Source organism: Notolepis coatsorum (genome assembly GCF_963971535.1).
Source record: "Notolepis coatsorum genome assembly, chromosome: 7".
NCBI lineage: Eukaryota > Metazoa > Chordata > Actinopteri > Aulopiformes > Paralepididae > Notolepis > Notolepis coatsorum.
Window position 1 is genome coordinate 53,094,177 of NC_140171.1, and position 22,792 is coordinate 53,116,968.

Below are 22,792 nucleotides of genomic sequence, written 5' to 3' on the forward strand. Positions count from 1 at the left end.
TATTCACCTTCAAAGTGAATTAAACATTCTTATAAAATGTGGGCGGCTGAGTGGCGCAGTGGGCAAGGTGCTCGCCACTAACGCAGGAGATGCTGGTATTGAGCCCAGCTCTCTGCGTTGCTACCGGCTTGGCCGGTCGTTCATACTAACACAGGGGTCTCAAACTCAATTTACCTGGGGGCCGCTGGAGGTAGAGTCTGGGTGAGGCTGGGCCGCATCAAATATTCCACAAAAAAAGGGTTTCAAGTATTCAAAAAAAAGGTACAACTGATCCCATCTTCTCAATCTTATCTTCATGCTTCTCAGTGGTGTCAGTGGACTCATCCACAGCTATGGAAATGCACTGTGGCAGTATTTCAGTTATTCTGGTTGCTGTGCGATCTGAGGGGGATTTGCTTTTGTTTGCCTTCAAACATGGTCTCCATCACTTCAGTCATACATTATTTTCAAATAGCTACCGTTTCGTGGCATATAGTCACATAATTGGTTTGGTGCTGGGACCAGGGGAGTAGCTGGGGGGGGTTAGGATGATTCCAAGGGCCCAGCAAATGCCCCAAACTTTTTTATAGATTGGGGGCCCCACATTTTTTTTATAGATTGGGGGCCCACAAATTAATACTTTCATGGGGCCCAGAATCTCCAGCTACGCCCCTGGCTGGGACTCAGGATGAACGCATATTTTTCCGTCCATTCACCTTTGAATTGCAGTCGACTTTTCTTTTACTGACCATCTTTGAAAATGCCATATTTTTCTGCTGGCTGCCTGCTGGCGAAAATAGGCTAATAGCTACATTTATCTCACAGAGATAAAACTGGGAGCGAGTTTACTGTAGATGCGCTGCCAACTCTGCTCCGACTTGTGATTGGACCAGACTCGTACACAGACAGACAGTGGCAGTGCAGCAGAGGAGAGAGATAGCGAGGATGTATTTGCTTCCACTTTACTTGATATCACTCCGGAATCACGTTTCAACCAAGTCACTAACATAACGTTGCTGTCATGAGCCTGCGCTATGGTAGCCTACAAGTGATCAAATAAATAAAACGTCCAACTCTCGCGCAACGACTCGGCAAACAGTTGCCGCATTAACACTAAACGTTGACATCCAGTAGGGGGCCGCAAAATATCATCCCACGGGCCGCGAGTTTGAGACCCCTGTACTAACACAATTGGCAGTGTGAAAGCCGTGGGTGGGGATTGGACGTTGTGGACAGAGACTCCAACAGGTCGGTTTGTTGCGCCTGTACAGCAGAAACAGGAAGTATCGGGGGCAGCGTGAGTCTCCCACGCGTTACTCCTCGCCACTGAGAGATCGCGCTGTTCAGGTGAAAAGATGCGACAGCTGCCTCCTCGTGTACGTGATGCAAGGCTTGGTCCTCACTGCAGCCGACCAGTGGGAGGCATAGTCTAGCAACGTTCGAGACAGGGGAGGGGAGAATTGAAGGGAGAATTGGCAAGGCGAAATTGGGATGGGAGAAAAATAGAAAAATAAGGAGAAAAAGTGGATTAAAAAAAACATTTTTATAAAATAATGTATATTCTCCTTCGGTTCATTACAATTTACTCAAGCATAGTAACAGACACTGGGAATGCATTCCCTGAGGTCCATAGATGTCCCTAGATACCAAGAACATGCAAATGGACCTTGTAGAAGCGGAGCAATCTTCCTTTTAGGCAAATTTAGAGAGTCTGGCTTAAAGGAACACTCCAACATTTTGGGAAATTTGCTTATTTGCCATGATTTGATTTGATGATGATTTGATTTTTATTTAGTACATACAATTTATACAATAGTATAAAAACAAGGGGTACAAGGATAACATGTGAAAGTCTGTCGACTTGTTTCCAACATGGTCCCAAGAAGAATACAATAAATCACAAAGAAAGAGTTAAGAAGATAAGATAGATACAACAAGTAGATAAAATAGACAACACAATTTTCTGAAAGAGCCTCCTTACAGCATGCCATCTAGCCTGGAGTTAGACAAGAAGATACATACCTTTTTCTTCTCTGTGCATGGAGTAGGAGTAGGATGACGTTGGGAACTAGGCTAATGGAGGAACCTACTTCCAACCAAGTCACTAGACTGACGCTAAGCTAGGCTAACGGTGCGCGTCTTCCTACTCCTACTGCATGCATAGAGAAGAAAAGGTATGCATCTTCTTGTCTAACTCCAGGGTAGATGGCAAATAAGCTAATTTCCCAAACAGTTGGAGCGTTCCTTTAAGAGGTTAAAGTCGACACTAGGGGTGGACGGTATAAACGGTATACGGTATAAACGGTATTAATTTGCTCTACGGTATGGATTTTGACTATACCGTGTAACCGGTAGAGCAGCTCTAAAATAGCAATGACGTCATGTAACCACAGCGCGACTATTTCAATCGCATTTGCCCCTAAAAATAGATAGAATTAGTCATAGATAATAGATATGTGCAAACTGGAAAAAGTTATTTAGGAGGCTTCGCGCAGTGGGCGTGTCAACACGCAATTGTCATTTCATAATAAACACATATCACCGCGGCGCACAGCAAGTTTCAATTTCAGTTCCTGGCATTTTTAACCAGTGGAGAAAGGTAAGAGATTTCCCTATCGTTTTTCTTATATGAATTATTCTACGTTAATAAAACATACCTGGTGATCAACTACAGTTTGCTGTAAACATTATGATATGTGTGTAGTGTTATGATAACGCCGGCTGCAGCGGGAGGACGGCTGCAGCAGTGGATTTGCGAATAGCATGCAGCTGCAGAGCCGCAGAGCCAGGGGCGCTTTCAGGTCTGGTCACAGGCCCGCTCAACAGCGCCCCCCCCCCCAACGGCTGAATTGCCAATGGCTGAATTAGTATTGCACAGTGCAATACTCCAATTCAGCCATTGGCAATTCAGCCGTTGGGTGGGGGGCGCTGTTGAGCGGGCCTGTGACCAGACCTGAAAGCGCCCCTGGCTCTGCGGCTCTGCAGCTACATATGCTTCTAGCAAAATCCAGCATCCAGCCCCGCTGTTTGCAATGGGAGCAGCACGGAGTCTCGACTCTGGACTTATTTTATTTGGAATATAATGACTTATATGCAAAAGTAGCCTAGTTTTAAGTTAAAATATTATAAATCTACATGCCTTGAGGATGTCATTCTTTATATAGCCTGCCTATCAGGCAAAAAAAATTATTCTAACAGAAACACTGATACCGTGATATATACCGTTACCGTCTATGCTTCAAATTATACCGTGATATAAATTTTAGACCATACCGTCCACCCCTAGACGACACTTATAAAGTCATAATGTTTACAGATTAAAGTAAACATTTCCATACTTGTTTCCATGCAGTCCAAACAGCTCTTCTCCTGGTCCACTTGTGACGGTTTCATGCAGTCCACCAAACAGACAGTTCTCTCAAACCAAGGTGTGAGAGGCTATGAGGGGTGGTGATATTCAGACCAATCTTGGGGGAAAGTAAGGAAAGAAATATCAGTACATTTTACATTCATCCTAACAAACAAAGGTCTAACTTTTCAGTTGGAATTAATCAGGAACACAGAAAGCCAAGCAAGAACCATCAGTCCTTAACCAGCTATACAGGTAGCTCTCTTTTCCTAGGCTAACAAATTGGAAAGGAAAGAAAATCCTGACAGGAAGATTTTCATAAGAACTGAAAAACACATGGGTGTATATATAGACAGAATGGCCTGACAGGACAGCTATCTGGAGGGAGATAGTGATGGAGGGAGAAGTGTGTCAGTGGAAGGAGAATTGGTGATTTAGTTTCTATGTAAGAGGGTTACAGATTTAACTATGGTATTATAATAGAGGAGATTCTGGCCTTTCAAATGATGCCTCACTTGGCACTATAAACCCATTTCTACATTCATATTGCATGTGTACTGTCCGGATGGCAAAATTCTGTACTGCATGTACAAAAGCCCCTGTAAATTATCTGCCCATTGTTCATTTGTTTAGATATTGACTATACTTGATCTTACAAAGTAGCTGAATGCGCTCAGTGGCATCTTTTAGCTTTTGGTCATTGTCAGCATGGTTATTCACCGTCAAAGATGGGGGAAAAAAATATTTATATTCTCCTTTGGTTCATTACAATTTATTAGGGCTGTCATGATTCATCGACCATGTCGACGATGAAATTTCATCGACTATGAAATTTCGTCGACTTGTATGCCTTTTACGGTGGAAATGGCAGACGTTCAAAGTCATAACATTCGCAACGTGTAATCTAACTCAGGGGTTCCCAAACTTTTCAGGCCGCGACCCCCAAATAACGGTGTCAGAGAGCCACGACCCCCACTATTATAGGAGGTAAAAAGAAAAAAAATGTATAATATATATATTTATATTTTTTTTATAAATGGAAATGTATGGTTGAAACATGCAAACGTTCAAACGCACACACACTAATAAGCATTGGAGGCTTTTAACCAGGGCCGGACTGGGGAAATCATTCAGGCCAGGAAATATAGTGCAAAATATATAGCCCCAGTCAGGCCACTTTTTTTTTTTTTTTTATATATTTGTATTTCATTTTTTGGAAGAAATTCCAAAGTCAGGCCACTTTTTAAGCAGGGGGTCTGAGGGTTTTTTACAAAGACTTAATTTCCTGCATTCTGGTGCAGGATTCTTTTAATTTGTACCCTTTAAATGCCAGTGTTAGTGATGGCATCACAAATTATTGTTAAAAAACAGGCTAGCATATATGATTAGCAACAACACTGATTGATGGATTTTCTGTTTTTTTGTAATGTCAGATTGAAAAAAATACAATCTTTCATTCAACTTCAGCCCTGATCATAACACCACATATTCATTTTATAATTCTAACCCTTTAAATGCCAGTGTGTGTGATGGCATATATTTGCAATATATCAAATGCAAAGTAGATTTTTCTGGGGGGGGATTATTACAGGCTAGCATGTGTCAATGATTAGCAACACTGATTTTGAAGGATTTTTAGTTTTTTGTAAGGGTCCCGCCTCCACCAATTACATGCGGCTCCCTTTGTGTGTGTGTGAGAGAAAGAGAGAGAGAGAGAGAGAGAGAGAGAGAGAGATAGTTCTCCAACTTGTCCCCGAGGGGAAAATTTACTTGGAACATCAGTGATGCATCAGTCTGCAATAACAGTGTAAACAAAGAAGACAAAAATATATATATACAATCATTCATTCAGTTAGTAAAAAATACTTCAGACAAATATGACAATACATAGAGACGTACAACCATAATACATAAGTAGGTCAACTCATTTCAAAAAGCTTCATATTGCACCCTGCCCTAAATAAATTACAACAGATTAAGACTTGGACAAGAAAGAAAGAGGTGACAGCCCACTGTTAGGTGGCACCTCAAAGAAATCAACCTCTATTATTATTTAGGAGAGTGATGGATGTAGGTAGGAAGGAGAGCTTGTAGCGATTGCTCTTATATCTACTTGCTCTGAACCGTCTCCCCGAGGGAAGAACTTCATATTCGGGATAAAGATTATGAGAAGGGTCCTGTAAGATTCTGTGCCTGGCTGACCACTACTTTCTCGAAGATAGATTGGAGTGACGTATACTTGGTGTTTCCGGTCACCTTCATCGCTGCTTTCACTAGCCTTTCCATCTTCGACTTACACTGTACTGCGAGCGTACTAAACCACGCCCCATCTCATCAGGCTTTCTAGGACAGCTTTATAAAATGTGGTCATGATCGCTGTGCTCACACTAGGGCTGTCGCGGTATGACATTTTCTCACCGCGGGTTTGTGTGTCTTATCACCGCGGGTTTGTGTGTCTTATCACCGCGGGATGCGGTGGTACCGCCAGGGTTTCCGTTAGAAAAAATTGTTGCCGGTCTCCGTGACCTGCAAGATTTCAATCTACCGGACAAATGAGATTAATTCCGGTCATAGTTTATTGAGCTTTAAAACAATTGATAGGCAGGCTATATAAAGAATGTCATCCTCAAGGCATGTAGATTTATAATATTATTACTTAAAACTAGGCTACTTTTGCGTATACAGTCATTAATATATTCCAAATAAAATAAGTCCCTCGATACTCCGTGCTGCTGCTGACTTGAAATAAAATAGACCGCGTATGTGGGCAGTCGGTCCGACACTAAACAGCAGTCTGTTATAATCACATTTTTATGAGCTAACGAATTCCGTTATATTGGACATTTGTATTAATTATATCAAGCGAAGAACTGAGAAAGCAGAGAGACGGCAACATTATCGTGGTTTGCGTGACGACTCTCTCCACCTCGCAACGACTTATTTGCAAAGAGTATGGCGCTGCAGAGCAGCTGATTCAGCTGTTATTGGCTCTTTTCTGGGAACCGCACAGCAGCGCCCCCCACCCAACATTGGCTGAAAATGGCTGAATTGGAGTACTGCTGGAATACTGCATTGTGCTGATAGTGCTCTGGCTCTGCAGCTTCACAAAAGTTCGCACACCCAGCACTAAGCTCTCGCTGACAACGTCGTTGTCATTATTAGAAGCAACGAGGAAACAAATGTAATGATCGTTTCGTTCATCGCATAGGCTATTTAATTTTAGCCTATTTTAATACAATTCAAATAATCAAATTGTGCTTAGACTCAGGGAATTATTTTCACCGGACATTAAGACCGGAGAGATTAGATATGTCGGACTTCAACAGATTTTGCCGGTCAAATACCGGTAATTACCGGCTAACGGAAACGCTGGGTACCGCACTTCTATTAAAAAACAAAAAAAATAGGGCGGTCAGGTGGCGTAACGGAGATTGCGTTCGTCACCAAACCCCGGAGCGGCTCGATTCGCCTGTTCGAATCCAGCTCACAGCTCCGGGGTTGTCACCAGCTTGGCTGGCCGTTCACACTAATACAATTGGCAGTATTAGAGGGTGGGAGAAGCTGGAGGGGTGGGTCCGGGTCGTTGTAAACAGCGACTCCTACAGTTCGGTCGGGGCGCCTGCTAAGCGCGGATAGGACCTGAGTGGGATAGTGTGATCCTTCCACACGCTACGCCCTCTCAATGAGAATCCGCGCTGCCAGGTGAAAAGAAGCAGTGATTGGCTGGACGTGTGTCGGAGGAAGCACCTGGTAGCCTCCACTCTCCCAGACCGACTGTGGGGGGTAAGTGCGCAGCGACCAGGAAGGGGGATTGGGAATTGGCATACGACTAACATTGGGATGGGAGAAAATCGGATGAAAAATGGAGGGGAAAAAAAATGTATTACATTTTTTTATATACCTGTATATATTCTTTTTATTATTAAGACATGCAAGTTTACCCGCGATCGTGATTAGAAAAAAAATCTAATTCTAGGTCGTAGGAGTCCCGAAACTATTTTAAACATGTTTGATAATCTATCCATTTGTCCCTCAACGCTCTGAAGTGTGATAAAAGTAGTAAGGTGTTGCCTGCTCCTTTAAGAGTGATGCATTGTGGGATATATGCCCTTCTCCAACTTAAAACTAACGTTATTTGAGCAAACATTTAACGTTATTATAACACTATTTTAACGTTAGTGAATTTGAATGCACATACATAGCTAGTTAAATATCACAACTTGTGTCATCATCCCCTGTACTCTACTGCGGTTCAGATTAATACAGGAAAAGGTATACATTGGGGGCTTGAGTCTGGGATATGAAAATAAATCCTGATTTCATCTGTGAGTTGTAAACTGTATGGAAACGTGAAGTTAGCAATTCTACTTAAAAATGACGCCCTTTTTTTATTTTTCCGCGGATGACGCGGTTGTCTGTTCTGCATCCCGCGGTGGCCTTGACACTAGAGCTGCCGCGGTTACCGCATTACCGCGGTATCGCTGTTACATCACGCCCACCGCAGAGTTGAGCTGAATACCGCATCACCGCTGTTTAGCCCAGCACCAGCCAGGTCCCGACGTTAGCTCTCAGAACGATAGCCACGTTAGTTAGCCCAGCACCAGCCAGGTCCCGACGTTAGCTCTCAGAACGATAGCCACGTTAGTTAGCCCAGCACCAGCCAGGTCCCGACGTTAGCTCTCAGAACGATAGCCACGTTAGTTAGCCCAGCACCAGCCAGGTCCCGACGTTAGCTCTCAGAACGATAGCCACGTTAGTTAGCCCAGCACCAGCCAGGTCCCGACGTTAGCTCTCAGAACGATAGCCACGTTAGTTAGCCAGCACCAGCCAGGTCCCGACGTTAGCTCTCAGAACGATAGCCACGTTAGTTAGCCAGCACCAGCCAGGTCCCGACGTTAGCTCTCAGAACGATAGCCACGTTAGTTAGCCAGCACCAGCCAGGTCCCGACGTTAGCTCTCAGAACGATAGCCACGTTAGTTAGCCAGCACCAGCCAGGTCCCGACGTTAGCTCTCAGAACGATAGCCACGTTAGTTAGCCCAGCACCAGCCAGGTCCCGACGTTAGCTCTCAGAACGATAGCCACGTTAGTTAGCCAGCACCAGCCAGGTCCCGACGTTAGCTCTCAGAACGATAGCCACGTTAGTTAGCCCAGCACCAGCCAGGTCCCGACGTTAGCTCTCACAGAACGATAGCCACGTTAGTTAGCCCAGCACCAGCCAGGTCCAGACGTTAGCTCTCAGAACGATAGCCACGTTAGGGGACTACAGGTATTCACTCTTGGTCGACGGGAAGGGGAGAGAGGCGCGTGCCTCAGCTCCTCAACAGACCCGTCCACCGTCTACCTCGAGTGAGCCTCACGTTGTACCTCACTGCAAGCGTCAATAAACAGTGTTCAGTAGCCTATGTTGTCTGTGTTTCACTTTCAATAACGAATGCGTGCTTGCCGAATCCCAAACAATATTCATGCTGCAAAGTCATCCTCTAAAGATAGACATTTAGACTAGAGGCAGGCTATATGCTATAAAGCAGGGGTCTCAAACTCAATTTATCTGGGGGCCGCTGGAGGTAGAGTCTGGGTGAGGCTGGGCCGCATCAAATATTCCACAAAAAAAGGGTTTCAAGTATTCAAAAAAAAAGTACAACTGATCCAATCTTCTCAATCTTTAGCAATAACATTTCAGAACATGAACAGTTCTTCAGAACATAAACAGTTCTTTCTTCAGGCTTCTCAGTGGTGTCAGTGGACTCATCCACAGCTATGGAAATGCACTGTACATTTTTTTTATTCTATCACAAAGCTGTTTATAAAAAAAATTGGTAAAAACCATATTATGCGTTTTCATCAATAAATAAATGCCCCACATTTTTTTTATAGATTGGGGGCCCACAAATTGATTCTTTCATGGGGCCCAGAATCTCCAGCTACGCCCCTGGCTGGGACTCAGGAATCCTGAGTCCGGATGAACGCATATTTTCCCTTTGAATTGCAGTCGACTTTTCTTTTACTGACCATCTTTGAAAATGCCATATTTTTCTGCTGGCTGCCTGCTGGCGAAAATAGGCTAATAGCTACATTTATCTCACAGAGATAAAACTGGGAGCGAGTTTACTGTAGATGCCAACTCTGCTCCGACTTGAACTGAAAGAGAGATACGTCATGCAGTCCGTGAAGACCCGCCCTACTCCCCTACTCTGCCTCTGATTCGCAGACTGTGGGTGAGGGGGAAAAACGCTGACGGGACGCGTATGTGATTGGACCAGACTCGTACACAGACAGACAGTGGCAGTGCCGCCGGACATGCAGAGCACTGCTCGCAGAGGAGAGAGATAGCGAGGATGCATTTTCTTCCACTTTACTTGATATCACTCCGGAATCACGTTTCAACCAAGTCACTAACATAACGTTGCTGTCATGAGCCTGCAAGTGATAAAATAAATAAAACTTCCAACTCTCGCGCAACGACTCGGCAAACAGTAGTGCGCAGGCCGCATTAACACTACACTTTGATGTCCAGTAGGGGGCCGCAAAATATCATCCCGCGGGCCGCAATTGGCCCGCGGGCCGCGAGTTTGAGACCCCTGCTATAAAGAATAGACTACTAAAAAAAAAATGCATTCAAAATTTTTTTTTTTTTTTTTTTGTTACCGCAGCGGTTTCAATAGCTTTGCAAATTTGTGTGGTAAGGAAAAAATCAATGCCGCGGCAGCCCTACTTGACACACCGCGGGATTGCGGTGATGCGGTTATCGCGACAGCCCTAGCTCACACCAAACAGTCTGAGACTACAGAGGAAGGGCAGTCGTTGGGCTAGTTTGTAACAACAATACTGTCCATCCCATTTCAGTCGATTATCCATGTGGATTCCTTCCTAGGTATTTATATGATGCAAGTGCAACCTGCTCTATATCACAGTCGCCAATTACCACAGGGTCATCTACTCTCACTTCTCTCGGGTCATAGATCATCTCTTTGGTTTTGGTTAGGGATGTCCCGATCCGATCACATGATCGGGGCCGATCACGTGATTTTCAGAGGATCGGGAAAAAAAATACAAATACAATACAAATACAATACAAAAAATAAAAGGGTTTTATTTTATTCAACAAACATGACCATGTTCACGTCTTAAACTCATACTGAGGCCTTAGTTTTGGTTTTAAATGACATATCATCATTCATTTATTTATTGTCACACAAGAGCAGAAGAATTTTCCAAAACAAATGCATTTCCTTGACGTATGGGGAAAATAGCAGATTTCACAACGTGTTGCTCCCGCAACACCGGCAGGTCCACCTGATGACTCGGAGCAACTAGACTAAATGTCAGAAGTTTGGAAGCATTTTAAAATTGAAACCAAAGCCAGTCCAATAGCCAGTTGCAATGTTTGCAAGGCGGACGTTCCACGTTATGTGACTAGAGCGAGCAAAGGAATGGGGGACGGGTGGTGCCAAACAGCTGTTTTGAATGCCTCGTTTGAATGAAGAAAGTTCACCTGGATATTGATAACATTCGCTTTGTGAGGATTATTTGTCTGAGTTTCAGACCAAAATGGAGCAAATCATTACGTAAGTCGAACACTGAATGTATACTAAATGCGCAAACAGATTGAAACTATTTCTCGTATGGTGAATGTAATGCGAGCCGCCGCGCTCGACTGGGGCTATATGCTAGCGTCAATATATGAGCTACCTTGCAGCTAGCGTTAGGTAACCATTAGCTGCCTAGCGTTAGCGTTAGCTAACCATTAGCTGCCTAGCGTCAGCGTTACCAATGTTAGCTTGCATGGTATCCAACGCTAGCTCGGCAGACAGTGAAGTGATGCTACTGTAATGTATAGCTACCTGCCTAGCTAGCGTTAGCTAAAAGAGCCCTCGCAGTGAATCTTTCATGACTCTGCAAGCTAACTAAGCTTGTGTCATTCGCTAACAAGCTAACTGGCGTGAGGCAGCTAGGCAAGGTAACATTAGCTAGCTATTAATAAACCAGCTAACGTTAGCTAGCAATCTTTCTTTACCACAATATAATTGTATGTTCTTTACCTGTAACGTTATTTCACACTCCCGTTTTTTCATCAGTCTCTTGTTGTGAAACTGAACTACGATTAAAAATTATTCTAATCTAATTGACGTGGTCATGATTTAAGAATGGTTGTTGTTGCTACTGCTGCTGGGGGGCTTTGTCTCGCTTTGCCAGTTTCTGACAAATGCGTAAAATTGCGGTTACTAATGTGAAAGATCGGTTCGGGAAAGATCGGTATCGGCAGATACTCAAAATCACATGATTGGGATCGGGAGCAAAAGAACGCGATCGGGACATCCCTAGTTCTGGTGGTATTGAGAATGAGATGATGTCTCTCACAGTAACACCAGACCTGAAAGGAGTCGATCTCTTTAAAGTAAGTAGAGAGCAGTCGCCAGCCTTCAATAGGATTAGAATAAGTGTGTCGTCTGAAAGTGTCAGGACATGATTGTTAGGCTGCCTGCTGCTACACGCGTTGGTGTCCAGTGTAAATAGGAGAGGGGAGCTCACCGCACCTTGAGGCACCCCGGTGCTGCAGAATTTGACCTCAGAGTGTGTCATTCACATTGACTTGTTGTGTCCTGTTGGTAAGAAGAGAATAGAAGAACCATTTGATTATTGAGGGGTTTATCCCCATACTCTTCACTCTCCATACTCATAAGCTTCTGGACAAGCAGGTGAGGGCGAACAGTATCAAACGCAGAGCTAAAATATGCAAATAGCACCCGTTCGCCATTATATTATTTCATGATAATAAAGTAGCTATAATGAGTCAATAGATAAAAAGCAGTAATGGAATGTAGGTTACTCACCCTACTCAGGTACAGTAGGCATCCACACTACACAGCATTTATAGACATAAATAAACTTCATGGCTCATCTACTACGCTGGGTATTCAGTAGGTGGTGTCAAAGAGGCAACTACCCATGTGACCTGAGGATACTAGTAAAACATTTTGAAATATTTAATTGCAAATAGGGCTGCACGAAAAAAAAATCGAGATTCATACATCTATGCAATCTCATTTCTAAATGACAACAATTCTGATGTATTTGCATCAAAATGGAGATCAGTTGCATTAAAACACTCGCTCCTATTCCCCTATGCATTCACGTCACGCTGCATTCACGTGTTGACTTATTTGCTTCGGAACAATCCCAGTTGCGATATCAATCACTTACACGATGTAAAGCAAAACACGCTATTAATTCAACATTCACGTTACTTACTAGGGCTGTCTTAAATACAGTACAACGTTCACTGTGACAAGTGGCTCAAAAGGTTAATGTCAAGCCCTGCCATGGACTCCTAAGCCAAGCTAAACTAGGATAATGTATGTCAGATAAACAGATGAGACACTGCTAAGTAGGGATGCCCCGATCACGTTTTTTGCCACCGATACTGATCACCGATCGTCGTGAGCCATATCGGCCGATACCGATACCGATCGTTTTTGATTAAAAGAAATTAAAATTTATTTTATATATATTTTTTTTTTTTTATAAAATATATACCGGTATATTATATAATTAGACTTGTACTTGTATTATCTGCGAGACATCACCACCACGCAACATTGCGCAACAAGCTCCACTGTCTGTGTGTACTCTAGTAGCCTCGAGCTACGGCCAGGATTCTCCGGAGCTGCACCTGGACCCTATACTCGAGTAGCCTCGAGCTACGGCAAGGATTCTCCGGCGCTGCAGCTGGACCCTAGTATTGGTATAACGTTAAATCACATTCACAAGCCCTCAGCTCGAATACGCATCGAATCAGTGTTATAAGACATTGATATCAGGAGCTATCTGTAGGGACATTTCGTTTTGAACAGTGAACTAGCTTGCGCTAACGTGAGCTAACAGCTAACAGCTAACAGGTATCATACACTCTACTAGACTTTGTGGAGCGTTTGTTTATGTCATGAGCTATCGGTAGCTGGCCGGCTAGATACCGTTCGGTTAGACAATGCCTCATCATGTATTAAACTAAAAGTGAATAGTTGACTGGGTCATTTTGTAACGGTAGCTAAGCTAACGTTAGCTCAGAGAGACGCCGTCCTCCCGTGTCCCGTCCCACTAGAGTAGACCACTACTAGACCCGTGTTTACATGCGTGCTGGAGGGATGAGCAGACGCCGCACAACCCGGTGTTGAGACAGAACTCAGCGACAGCAAGTGAAATCGGTTTTGACGATCGGCGAAAATAAAGCATTATCACCGATCACCGATCGCATATTTATACTAGTTATCGGCCGATAACGACCGGTGGCCGATCGATCGGGGAATCCCTACTGCTAAGCTAACGTTAGTTCTGGATTTTGCTAATGAAGGGCTTAATATCTGAGGCTGCCGCAGCTAATAATAATAATATAAAAGAACAGCCATGGTTTGTCAGCACAGATAATTCATCAGTTGGATAACAGATTTCTACCACTACTGAACAAGCCCGGATCACCCTCAGATCCTCCTCACCGCCACACCGCTCAGTAAGGACTGGAGCGCTTTTCAAAACACCAGGCAACAGCAAGCAAGCAAGCTGGCACTAACGTTACTAGGTCAACAACGTGTGTGTCTGTCTGTGTGCCCGTCTGCCAGTTCTTCAAGCCAGTGGCCATCAGGCTCCACAACCGGGGGCACAGACTGCTGCCAGCAGCTGGAGAACTAACAGCTGCAGAACTTGAGAACTATTAGGACTGTCTGACTCTAAGGGCGTTTTCACACCTGGCTCGTTTGGAGCTGTTGATCCGAAACCTGGAGCGTTTACCCGCTATTTCGGTTCAGTTGGGCATATATGAACACAGCAATCACATTCTGTTGCGGAACAAAACAAGCGGACCGAGACCACCTAGAGAGGGTGGTCTCGGCGCACTTCCAAACGAACCCGACGCGACTCGTATGCTGTGAGAATGCAATCGATTTAGCAAACCGACACAATAATAATAATAGTGAGCCGTGGGTCAACGTGGAGCAGCGATGACTCGGTACACTGCCTCGTTGATATTTGGGCAGACGATCGATCACATTCGTCAGATGCTGGAGAACACGCAAGTGTACAGAAAGTTTAGTGACTGTAGTGACGCTGCAACAGCAGCACCGTGCGAGACAACACCTCCTCTCTCTCTCTCCCTCTCACTGACTCTCTCTCTCCCTCTCTCTCTCACCGAGAGAATGAATGTGGACTGTTCCATCGGGGAGCTTCGGTGGTAATGTGAGTGGCTACAGACCGCTGCACTTAAATATAAACATTAGTCTACCTGGAGACTCAATGAGGTTAGGGCTGGGCGATATGGCCTAAATATGATATCACGATATTTTCTGACCTTTCGGCGATACACGATACACATCACAATGTTTTTCTTTTTTACCCCAAACAATTCATTATGAGGCTTACCAAGACAGTATTTGAGTTTGCAAGCTAACATTAAAGACAAAATAAAATACCCATGCATTTAGCATTTTTATATTATATATTAGATTTAGATTATTAGATTATATATTGCATATATTTAGCAATGAGATATTATATGATTTAGATATGAAATATGATGAATTGAAAATGGGGGACCCTGATGTAAACAAGACAAAAGTCTTTCTCTGGTCTGCATCCCCTTAACAATTGTATGTATTGAGCTGTACTGTACCCATTCTGCAATATGTTAATAAAGTTTTAAATCAATCAATCAATAGCATTTTAGCATTTTTATGAAACGACTGTATATATGTATGTCTCTAAATGTTTTGATGAATTGAAAATGACCCTTATGTAAAAAAGCCGAAAGTCTTTTTCTGGTCTTCATCCTCCTGTACTGTACCCATTCTGCAACCCTTTAACAAAGTCTTCACTCATTCATTCTGACGGAAACATAATAATTTTGATTGACAGTCGAGTCTGCCAATTACGTCACAGCGCTTGCACCCGCCCTGCTGTTCTTAGCACCAATCGGCAAGCGTTATTCGTTTTTGACTTCCTGAATGTCCTGTGTGCTGAACAACGTCAACAAAGCTACTAACGTTAGCTCCCCGCGGCCGTCGAGTAGGAGACCAGTGCTCCACAGGATGACTAAATGAGGCATAATGATTTTACTACAACGAATGTTATAATAAAAGCCTTTCCATACATCTGTCTGATTGAAAACTTTATTAACAGACCGCGGAATGGGCATATCTCAGCACGGGCTGAGATATGAACGAGTAACGTGTGGACAGATTGACGCGACACAATCCTCTTGGGCAAAACATCACGATATCCACGATACGTTGAAAAAGTGTATCGTTAATGAACTGTACCCGATATTTATATAATATCGTCATATCGCCCAGCCCTAAATGAGGTAATTGTAGATGTCGCCATAAGACGCTTCTGGCCATTTAGTGGGATCATTGTTTCATTATCCTGGTCGGCTGAAAGGACACTGGCCACCGAAGCTCCCCCCTCTGATGGAACAGTCCACATTCATTCGTGCGTCATCTCGCGTCGTCCAGACTCTGTGGGCAATCTGCGCATGTGCATGGGTAATAATAGGTGCTTTAAAATGGGCTTTTTCGCTGCCGATTTAGTTCTGATCGATTAGGAATGGCTCGCGCCGTGTTCAGGAGATTGAGGCGCATAAAAGACTATTCGATCATGTCTCCAGCACCCCCACAGCTGTATCTGCAACCACTTACATCACGGCTCTCATCCACATTCATTCATTTGCTCCCCCGCTCTCTCCTCCCCGATTTCAATGTAACGCGGAGATTCAGGGTTGGGGGGGGGGGGGGGGGGGGCACACCCCAAAATCTGACCAATGAGTGATAGTTTGCTCGCGCGTGCGTTTGTTTTGGTCCGTGTGAACACAGCCGTGTGAACACAAACGAACTAAGAATCAAGTGCAACAATTGTATCATAATAGTCCCTGAATCGGAACAAAGCAAACGAACTACAGGTGTGAAAACACCCTAAGTCGCTTTCACATCTCTAGGTCGCTTTCACATATAGTTTTGGTGGACTCTGTGCGGTTCTGGGGGTGAAGTTGCAACATTGTTGCATTCTTCATTTGGTTCGCCTGCGTTCACATAGAAATCTGTGAGGCGGACCGAACCTTCTGAACAATGTCACGCGGTCGAAAAGGGCGCTTGTCTATTGGACAGTGGAAATGTGTGTGTGGCTGCGAGCCTGTGTGTGTGTGTCTGTGTGTGGACTGCGAGTCCTCCAGATCAGCGGAGCGGAGGCGAGTATTGACATGGCATTGATCCATGGTTCTATTGAAGCACATTACCACCATCCTCTCGCTAAACAACTTGTAGACCACGGTGTTTTTATGAGTGCCCACAACTAGGCCTGCCGCGATAAGCAATAAATCGATTAATTGCCGCGATAATTAAAATGAATGCAATGATTTTGACGGGCGCGATTAATTGCTATTTGCGCGTTTGTTTTAATGAGGCGGACCCAGTGCCCCTTGTCAGTCACTGTCCGTGTTGGGAGGCGGGCCGCTGGCTTTACTACAGAGCACAGCACATTGTGTCTATTCTACTAGCATTAACGTTACTCATACAAACAGAGTAAACACAGTTTTCAATCAATCAATCAATCAACAACAACATTAACGAGACCCTCGTTGTGTCTATTCTGCTAACGCTAACGTTACCTCTCATTGTGTCTATTCTACAAGCGTTAACGTTAGCTAGGCTGTCTATGCTAACGTTAACGAGCATTAGGCTAACAAGCTGTAACGTTACCAGTCGCGTCTATTTGCTAACGTTAGCATTAGGTAATAACCGGTTTAAAATGGATGGTGATTACCTCACGTTGTGTCTATTCTACTAGCATTAACGTTACTCATACAAACAATCAATAGCGAGTTATATTGATCACGCTATGTACGATAGCCATGCTAAAACGCTAGCACAACATTAGCACCTAACCTAACAACAAGCCTTAACAAGTCAGCGATCTTTTTGCGAGACTAAACTCTCCGCTCGGTGGCAAATTGTGTTGATGTCGGTTTTGTTTAATCAATAAATGAGGCAGAATACACAGTGACTGTATCCTTTGTTTATTGCACTTGTGCCTGCTGCAAACATAATGATTATGAAATCCTAGAGACGCGTCTCTATTCAGTGGTCTGCAGTGTTTCACGTGACTTTTCTGGTACCCAAAAAGTACCTGAAATAATCACAACAATACTTCCGGTCCGGTCGGTGGGCTTCAAAATAAAAGTCTTAAACACCGGAAAAGACGGAGCGGTGGGCTTCAAAATAAAAGTTTTGGGAAATAAATTTCTCCAAAAAAAAAATTCTCTAACCGGTCGCAATAATATCGCTTATCGCGATATTTTCGGGGGCAATTAATCGCCCAGCAAAATGTGTTATCGTGGCAGGCCTACCCACAACACAAGTAGCTGTTTTATTAATAATATAATAAGCCGCGTTTTTTCTTCCTTCTTCCCAAGATGCACAGTTAGATGGATAGATGGATAGATAGATGGATAGATAGATGGATAGATAGATGGATAGATAGATGGATAGATAGATGGATAGATAGATGGATAGATAGATGGATAGATAGATGGATAGATAGATGGATAGATGGATAGATGGATAGATTAGATGCAGTGTGCTTGTTTTGCAGTGAGTGCTGCGAGCAGTGGTAATAATAATCACTTCCTATATTTGGTTCGCGTTTGGTTCGATGAAGCCGAACCGAGACCGACGTTTTCAGGCGGACCAGAGTTCGCCTGTTTGGTCCGCGAACCGAGTTCGACACGCATTCACACAAACCCGAAAAACCGGACTATCGAATTCTGGTCCGAAATTCCGGACCAAACAGCCCCTGTGTGAAAGCGACTTAACCACTAAACCCTGCATGGACTATAACAAATATTATGATCTGCAGCTTTGTGTATACTGCTTACTTTGTCATATTTTATATTGCCTATATTTATTGTAACTTATATTATGACCAATAGTCTCATATGGAACTCTGTGTATAGTTTATTTTATAAAAATTGTATATTCAGATTACATTTGTTTATTGCTTATATTTATTGCTCTCCTATTACCCTGACCATACCTGTAGCCCCCTGCTGCTATGGCGACTGAATCTCCCCAAGGGGATCAATAAAGGAATATCCTGCCCAGTCCAGAGGATAGAATGTGTTCCCCTCTGCGTGGGCGAGACCTGTTTGCTGCTATCTCCTCCATCCCAATTGATTGAAAACTTTATTTAACAGATTGCAGAATGGGTACAGTACAGTACAGCTCAATACATACAATTGTTAAGGGGATGCAGACCAGAGAAAGACTTTCATCTTGTTTACATCAGGGTCCCCCATTTTCAATTCATAGTGACATTTATGACATACACAACATAGATATACACAGGCACGTGCACACATAGAGCCCAAGGGGTGCTTGAGCACCTGCCTTTTTGAGCCTCATAAAAAAGTGCCCTTTTTGAAAAAGAAAAAGAAAAAAATTTAATTTCTCTCTTTTTTTTACCGTTACGCATATAGACTGCCCTATCAACTGAAAAATGTCAGGATAGAATAAAAATATTAGGTAAAGAGAGAGATGCCCCATATTCCATTGCAGTTTGCACGGCTTCCTCAGCGTGCCTCTCCGCGGACCTATATATTTTATGCATAGCGTGGGTGGTGGTGATGATGATGATAGAAACCGCTGTGGCGCATACAGTTGAATGCTGGTATTACACTCATTGAGGGACACGAAGAAGTCAAGTCCGATGGGATTTGGGAATCTCAAATACAAATCGTGATTGGAATAAAAAATGCATTCATATTAAACAATACAGAATATACAGCACTTCTTGGGGTCTGTAGGGTAAGCACTTATCCCTCCCCCCTGAACATTTATGGAGATGTATGGGCCTTTTAAGTCAGTGATAAAAGTGTCTTTCAAGGATAAGTGAGCTCCTGCACTGATTATTATAGTTCAATATTCAATATTTGATCACCAAAACCCCCCAAAAAGCATACAAATGGGGGCCCCCCGCCGCCCGAAAAGGGCCCTTAAAAATCGGGTTTGCGCGCTCGGTTAAAAGACACAGGTATAGTGCCCTTTTCAGCCTTTGAGCACCTGCCCCTCTAAAGTCCTGTGCTGCGCACGTCCCTGGATATACAGATATAATAATCTAATCTAATCTAATCATGACATTTGTGACATACAAGATATGCAAATATACAGTACTGTTAAACAGATCCTAACAGTAAATATATACATACGAGGGGGAGGGAACTGTACATTAGGAGGGGGTGGTTCAGACAAATTACGGGGCCAGTTTCGAATTGCAGCCTCCCATAGGTGCTCTTTGAGAGCGGTTTTGAAGGTGGGTAGTGATTAACCTTTTTTTTACGGCTGTGGGTAGGGCGTTCCACATTATGCCACAACACATGTGGCATAATTGCGGAACGTGTTTAGTCCCTTGTTTGAGCCGAATCTGGGTTGGACATGATTTGTGGAACTCCATTACAACAGACAATGCTAGCAATTATGTGAGTTCAGGGTTTCCGTTAGAAAAAATTGTTGCCGGTCTCAGGGTCCGGTAGATTTGTATCTACCGGTCAAATGAGAGAAATTCCGGTCAGAGTTTATTGAGCTTAAAAACAACAGGCTATATAAAGAATGACATCCTCAAGGCATGTAGATTTATAATATTTTAACTTAAAGCTAGGCTACTTTTGCGTATACAGTCATTATATTCCAAATAAAATAAGTCCAGAGATTCCGTGCTGCTGCCGACTTTAAATCAAATAGGTGTCTGTGGGCAGTCGGCCCGACATTAATAAACAGCAGTCTGTTATAATCACATTTATGAGCTAACGAATTCCGTTATATTGGACATTTGTATTAATTATATCAAGCGAAGAACTGAGAAATTTGGCAGAGAGACGGCAAAATTATCGTGGGGTTGCGTGATGTATATACTCCACCTCCCAACGACTTGGTGCTGGTCATAATGTCCGGTGAAAACAACTCCCTCCAAGCACAACTTGACCACCCGAACCGTACCAAAACAGGCCAAAATTAAATAGCCCATGCGACGAACGATTCATTACATTCGTTTCATCGTCGCTCCACCAAGCAGCCGGTCCAACAATATCAGCGCGAGCGCCGCAGTTAGTTTGCAAGAAGCATCCAGCTGCAGACCCGCAGAGCAGCTTTCCAGGTCTGGGGACCGCACTGTGCCAGCAAAGCTGGTGGGTTCTGTGGGTCTGCAGCTGCATGCCTTCCGCAAATCCAGCAACAAGCTCTCACTGACACAGCGTCGTCATTACCAGACCGGCTGCTGAGCGAAGCAACGACAACAAACGCAATGATTGTTTCGTTCAACGCACCAACTCCAGCCCATCCAAATACAATTCAAATAATCAAACTGTGCCCAGAGGGAACTATTTTCACCGGACACTATGACCGGAGAGATTAAATTTGTCGGACTTCAACAGATTTTGCCAGTCAAATACCGGTAATTACCGGCTAACGGAAACGCTGTGTGAGTTACGTCTTAATGTGTCTCTTCCATTAAATTAATAGGGCCACCAGTTTAGTCTACCCGTTTTTAAATACTGGATCAACGGAGCTGTCTCTTCAACACTGGCGTTCATGCTTCAACAAGTGCTGATCCAAAACCAGTCTTTAAAAATAGGTAGAATGGTGGCCCTAATTGTAACAATTTAATTGTAATTGTTGACAGAACTTCTCTGCTCACATCGCAGCGACAACCAGAACCTGCAGATTCCTCCTGAGCAACGTCAGAAGGATACGCCCCTTCCTGACAAAAGAAGCCACCCAACTCCTCGTCCAATCAACAGTCATCTCCCGCCTCGACTACTGCAAGGCACTGCTAGCTGGCCTCCCGGCCACTGCCACCAAGCCTCCTCAACTCATTCAAAATGCAGCGGCCCGCCTGATCTCAAACCTACCGAAGTCGGCCCATGTCACCCCACTTCTTAGGGACCTGCACTGGCTCCCCAGCACGTATCCGCTTCAAGGCCCTCGACCTAGCATACCGTGCGGCAAAGGGAACCGCTCCCGCCTACCTCCGGTCAATGGTCTCTAACTACACACCCTCAAGACCCCTACGCTCTGCATCTTCTGGCCGCCTCAGATCTACTCCTATCCAAGCTCCCGGAGGCCGGAGGGTCATCAAAGAGAAGCCGCCTATTCTCAGTCCTTGCCCCACAATGGTGGAATGAACTACCCATCCCAGTTAGGACAGCCGAATCCCGTCCAATCTTTCGCCGTCGACTAACTCACTTCTTCAACCATTATCTGAAATGATAAAAAAAAAAAAAAAAAAAAAAAATCTAACCCCGACTAACCTTAATGTCATGCACTTGTCCTAATAAACTAACCTACACTGTAACACGCAACACTTTGATGAACATTGTTACTCAGCTGATAGAGTTATACCCTTCTTGCTGTCTTGTCGCACAGAACTTGTAAGTCGCTTTGGATAAAAGCGTCAGCTAAATGACTAAATGTAAATGTAAATGTACTTACTTTGTGTGAATAATATATTGTAATTGTAGGCTGGACAAATGCAAACCCGTCCTAATATGAATGCATATTTATTTACTACAGATACAAGGGTTCTTAAACCTTTCAAAGTGGCAACATATCGAACTGCGTCGGCCTCACAGCCTTTAAAACACCTTCTATTCTCTCGCCTGGGCCAGCGAACGCCAGACGACCCACCGGCGTTGATGAAGACAGATCATTACCGATCTGGAGAAGCGGTATAGTGAGGAATAGTGAGGAAAAGAGGGCGTTCATGCTGCTGAACAAAGCTAGTTACTTGGATCCACACTTCCATCGAAGAAGGGAACATAAACAAGAGGTGGCCTTACTGGAGGAGATGAAACAAGTGAATGAAAGCAGGAGGTGCAGATGGCCTTACTGGAGGAGATGAAACAAGTGAATGAAAGCAGGAGGTGCAGATGGCCTTACTGGAGGAGATGAAACAAGTGAATGAAAGCAGGAGGTGCAGATGGCCTTACTGGAGGAGATGAAACAAGTGAATGAAAGCAGGAGGTGCAGGTGGCCTTACTGGAGGAGATGAAACAAGTGAACAGAAGCAGGAGGTGCAGATGGCCTTACTGGAGGAGATGAAACAAGTGAATGAAAGCAGGAGGTGCAGATGGCCTTACTGGAGGAGATGAAACAAGTGAATGAAAGCAGGAGGTGCAGGTGGCCTTACTGGAGGGGATGAAACAAGTGAACAGAAGCAGGAGGTGCAGATGGCCTTACTGGAGGAGATGAAACAAGTGAACAGAAGCAGGAGGTGCAGATGGCCTTACTGGAGGAGATGAAACAAGTGAATGAAAGCAGGAGGTGCAGATGGCCTTACTGGAGGAGATGAAACAAGTGAATGAAAGCAGGAGGTGCAGATGGCCTTACTGGAGGAGATGAAACAAGTGAACAGAAGCAGGAGGTGCAGGTGG

At 44.1% G+C, this 22,792-nt stretch overlaps 1 protein-coding gene across 3 annotated transcripts in view; it reads right to left on the reverse strand.

Moving 5' to 3' along the window:
* The window catches only part of LOC311232036 (uncharacterized protein), a 41,550-nt gene that overhangs the window by 17,740 nt on the left and 1,018 nt on the right, over positions 1 to 22,792 (reverse strand). Inside the window, exons 2-3 of one of the 3 annotated variants that reach the window (XM_084318702.1) lie at positions 11,865 to 11,930; positions 3,318 to 3,446 (exon numbers count right to left, since the gene is read on the reverse strand). In XM_084318702.1, the coding sequence (XP_084174828.1) occupies positions 3,318 to 3,372 (55 nt within the window). In that variant the 5' untranslated portion in view covers positions 3,373 to 3,446; positions 11,865 to 11,930. Of the gene's footprint in view, positions 1 to 3,317; positions 3,447 to 11,859; positions 11,931 to 22,792 lie in introns of all 3 variants that reach the window. The other 2 variants (XM_084318703.1, XM_084318704.1) reach the window with 2 other exon arrangements.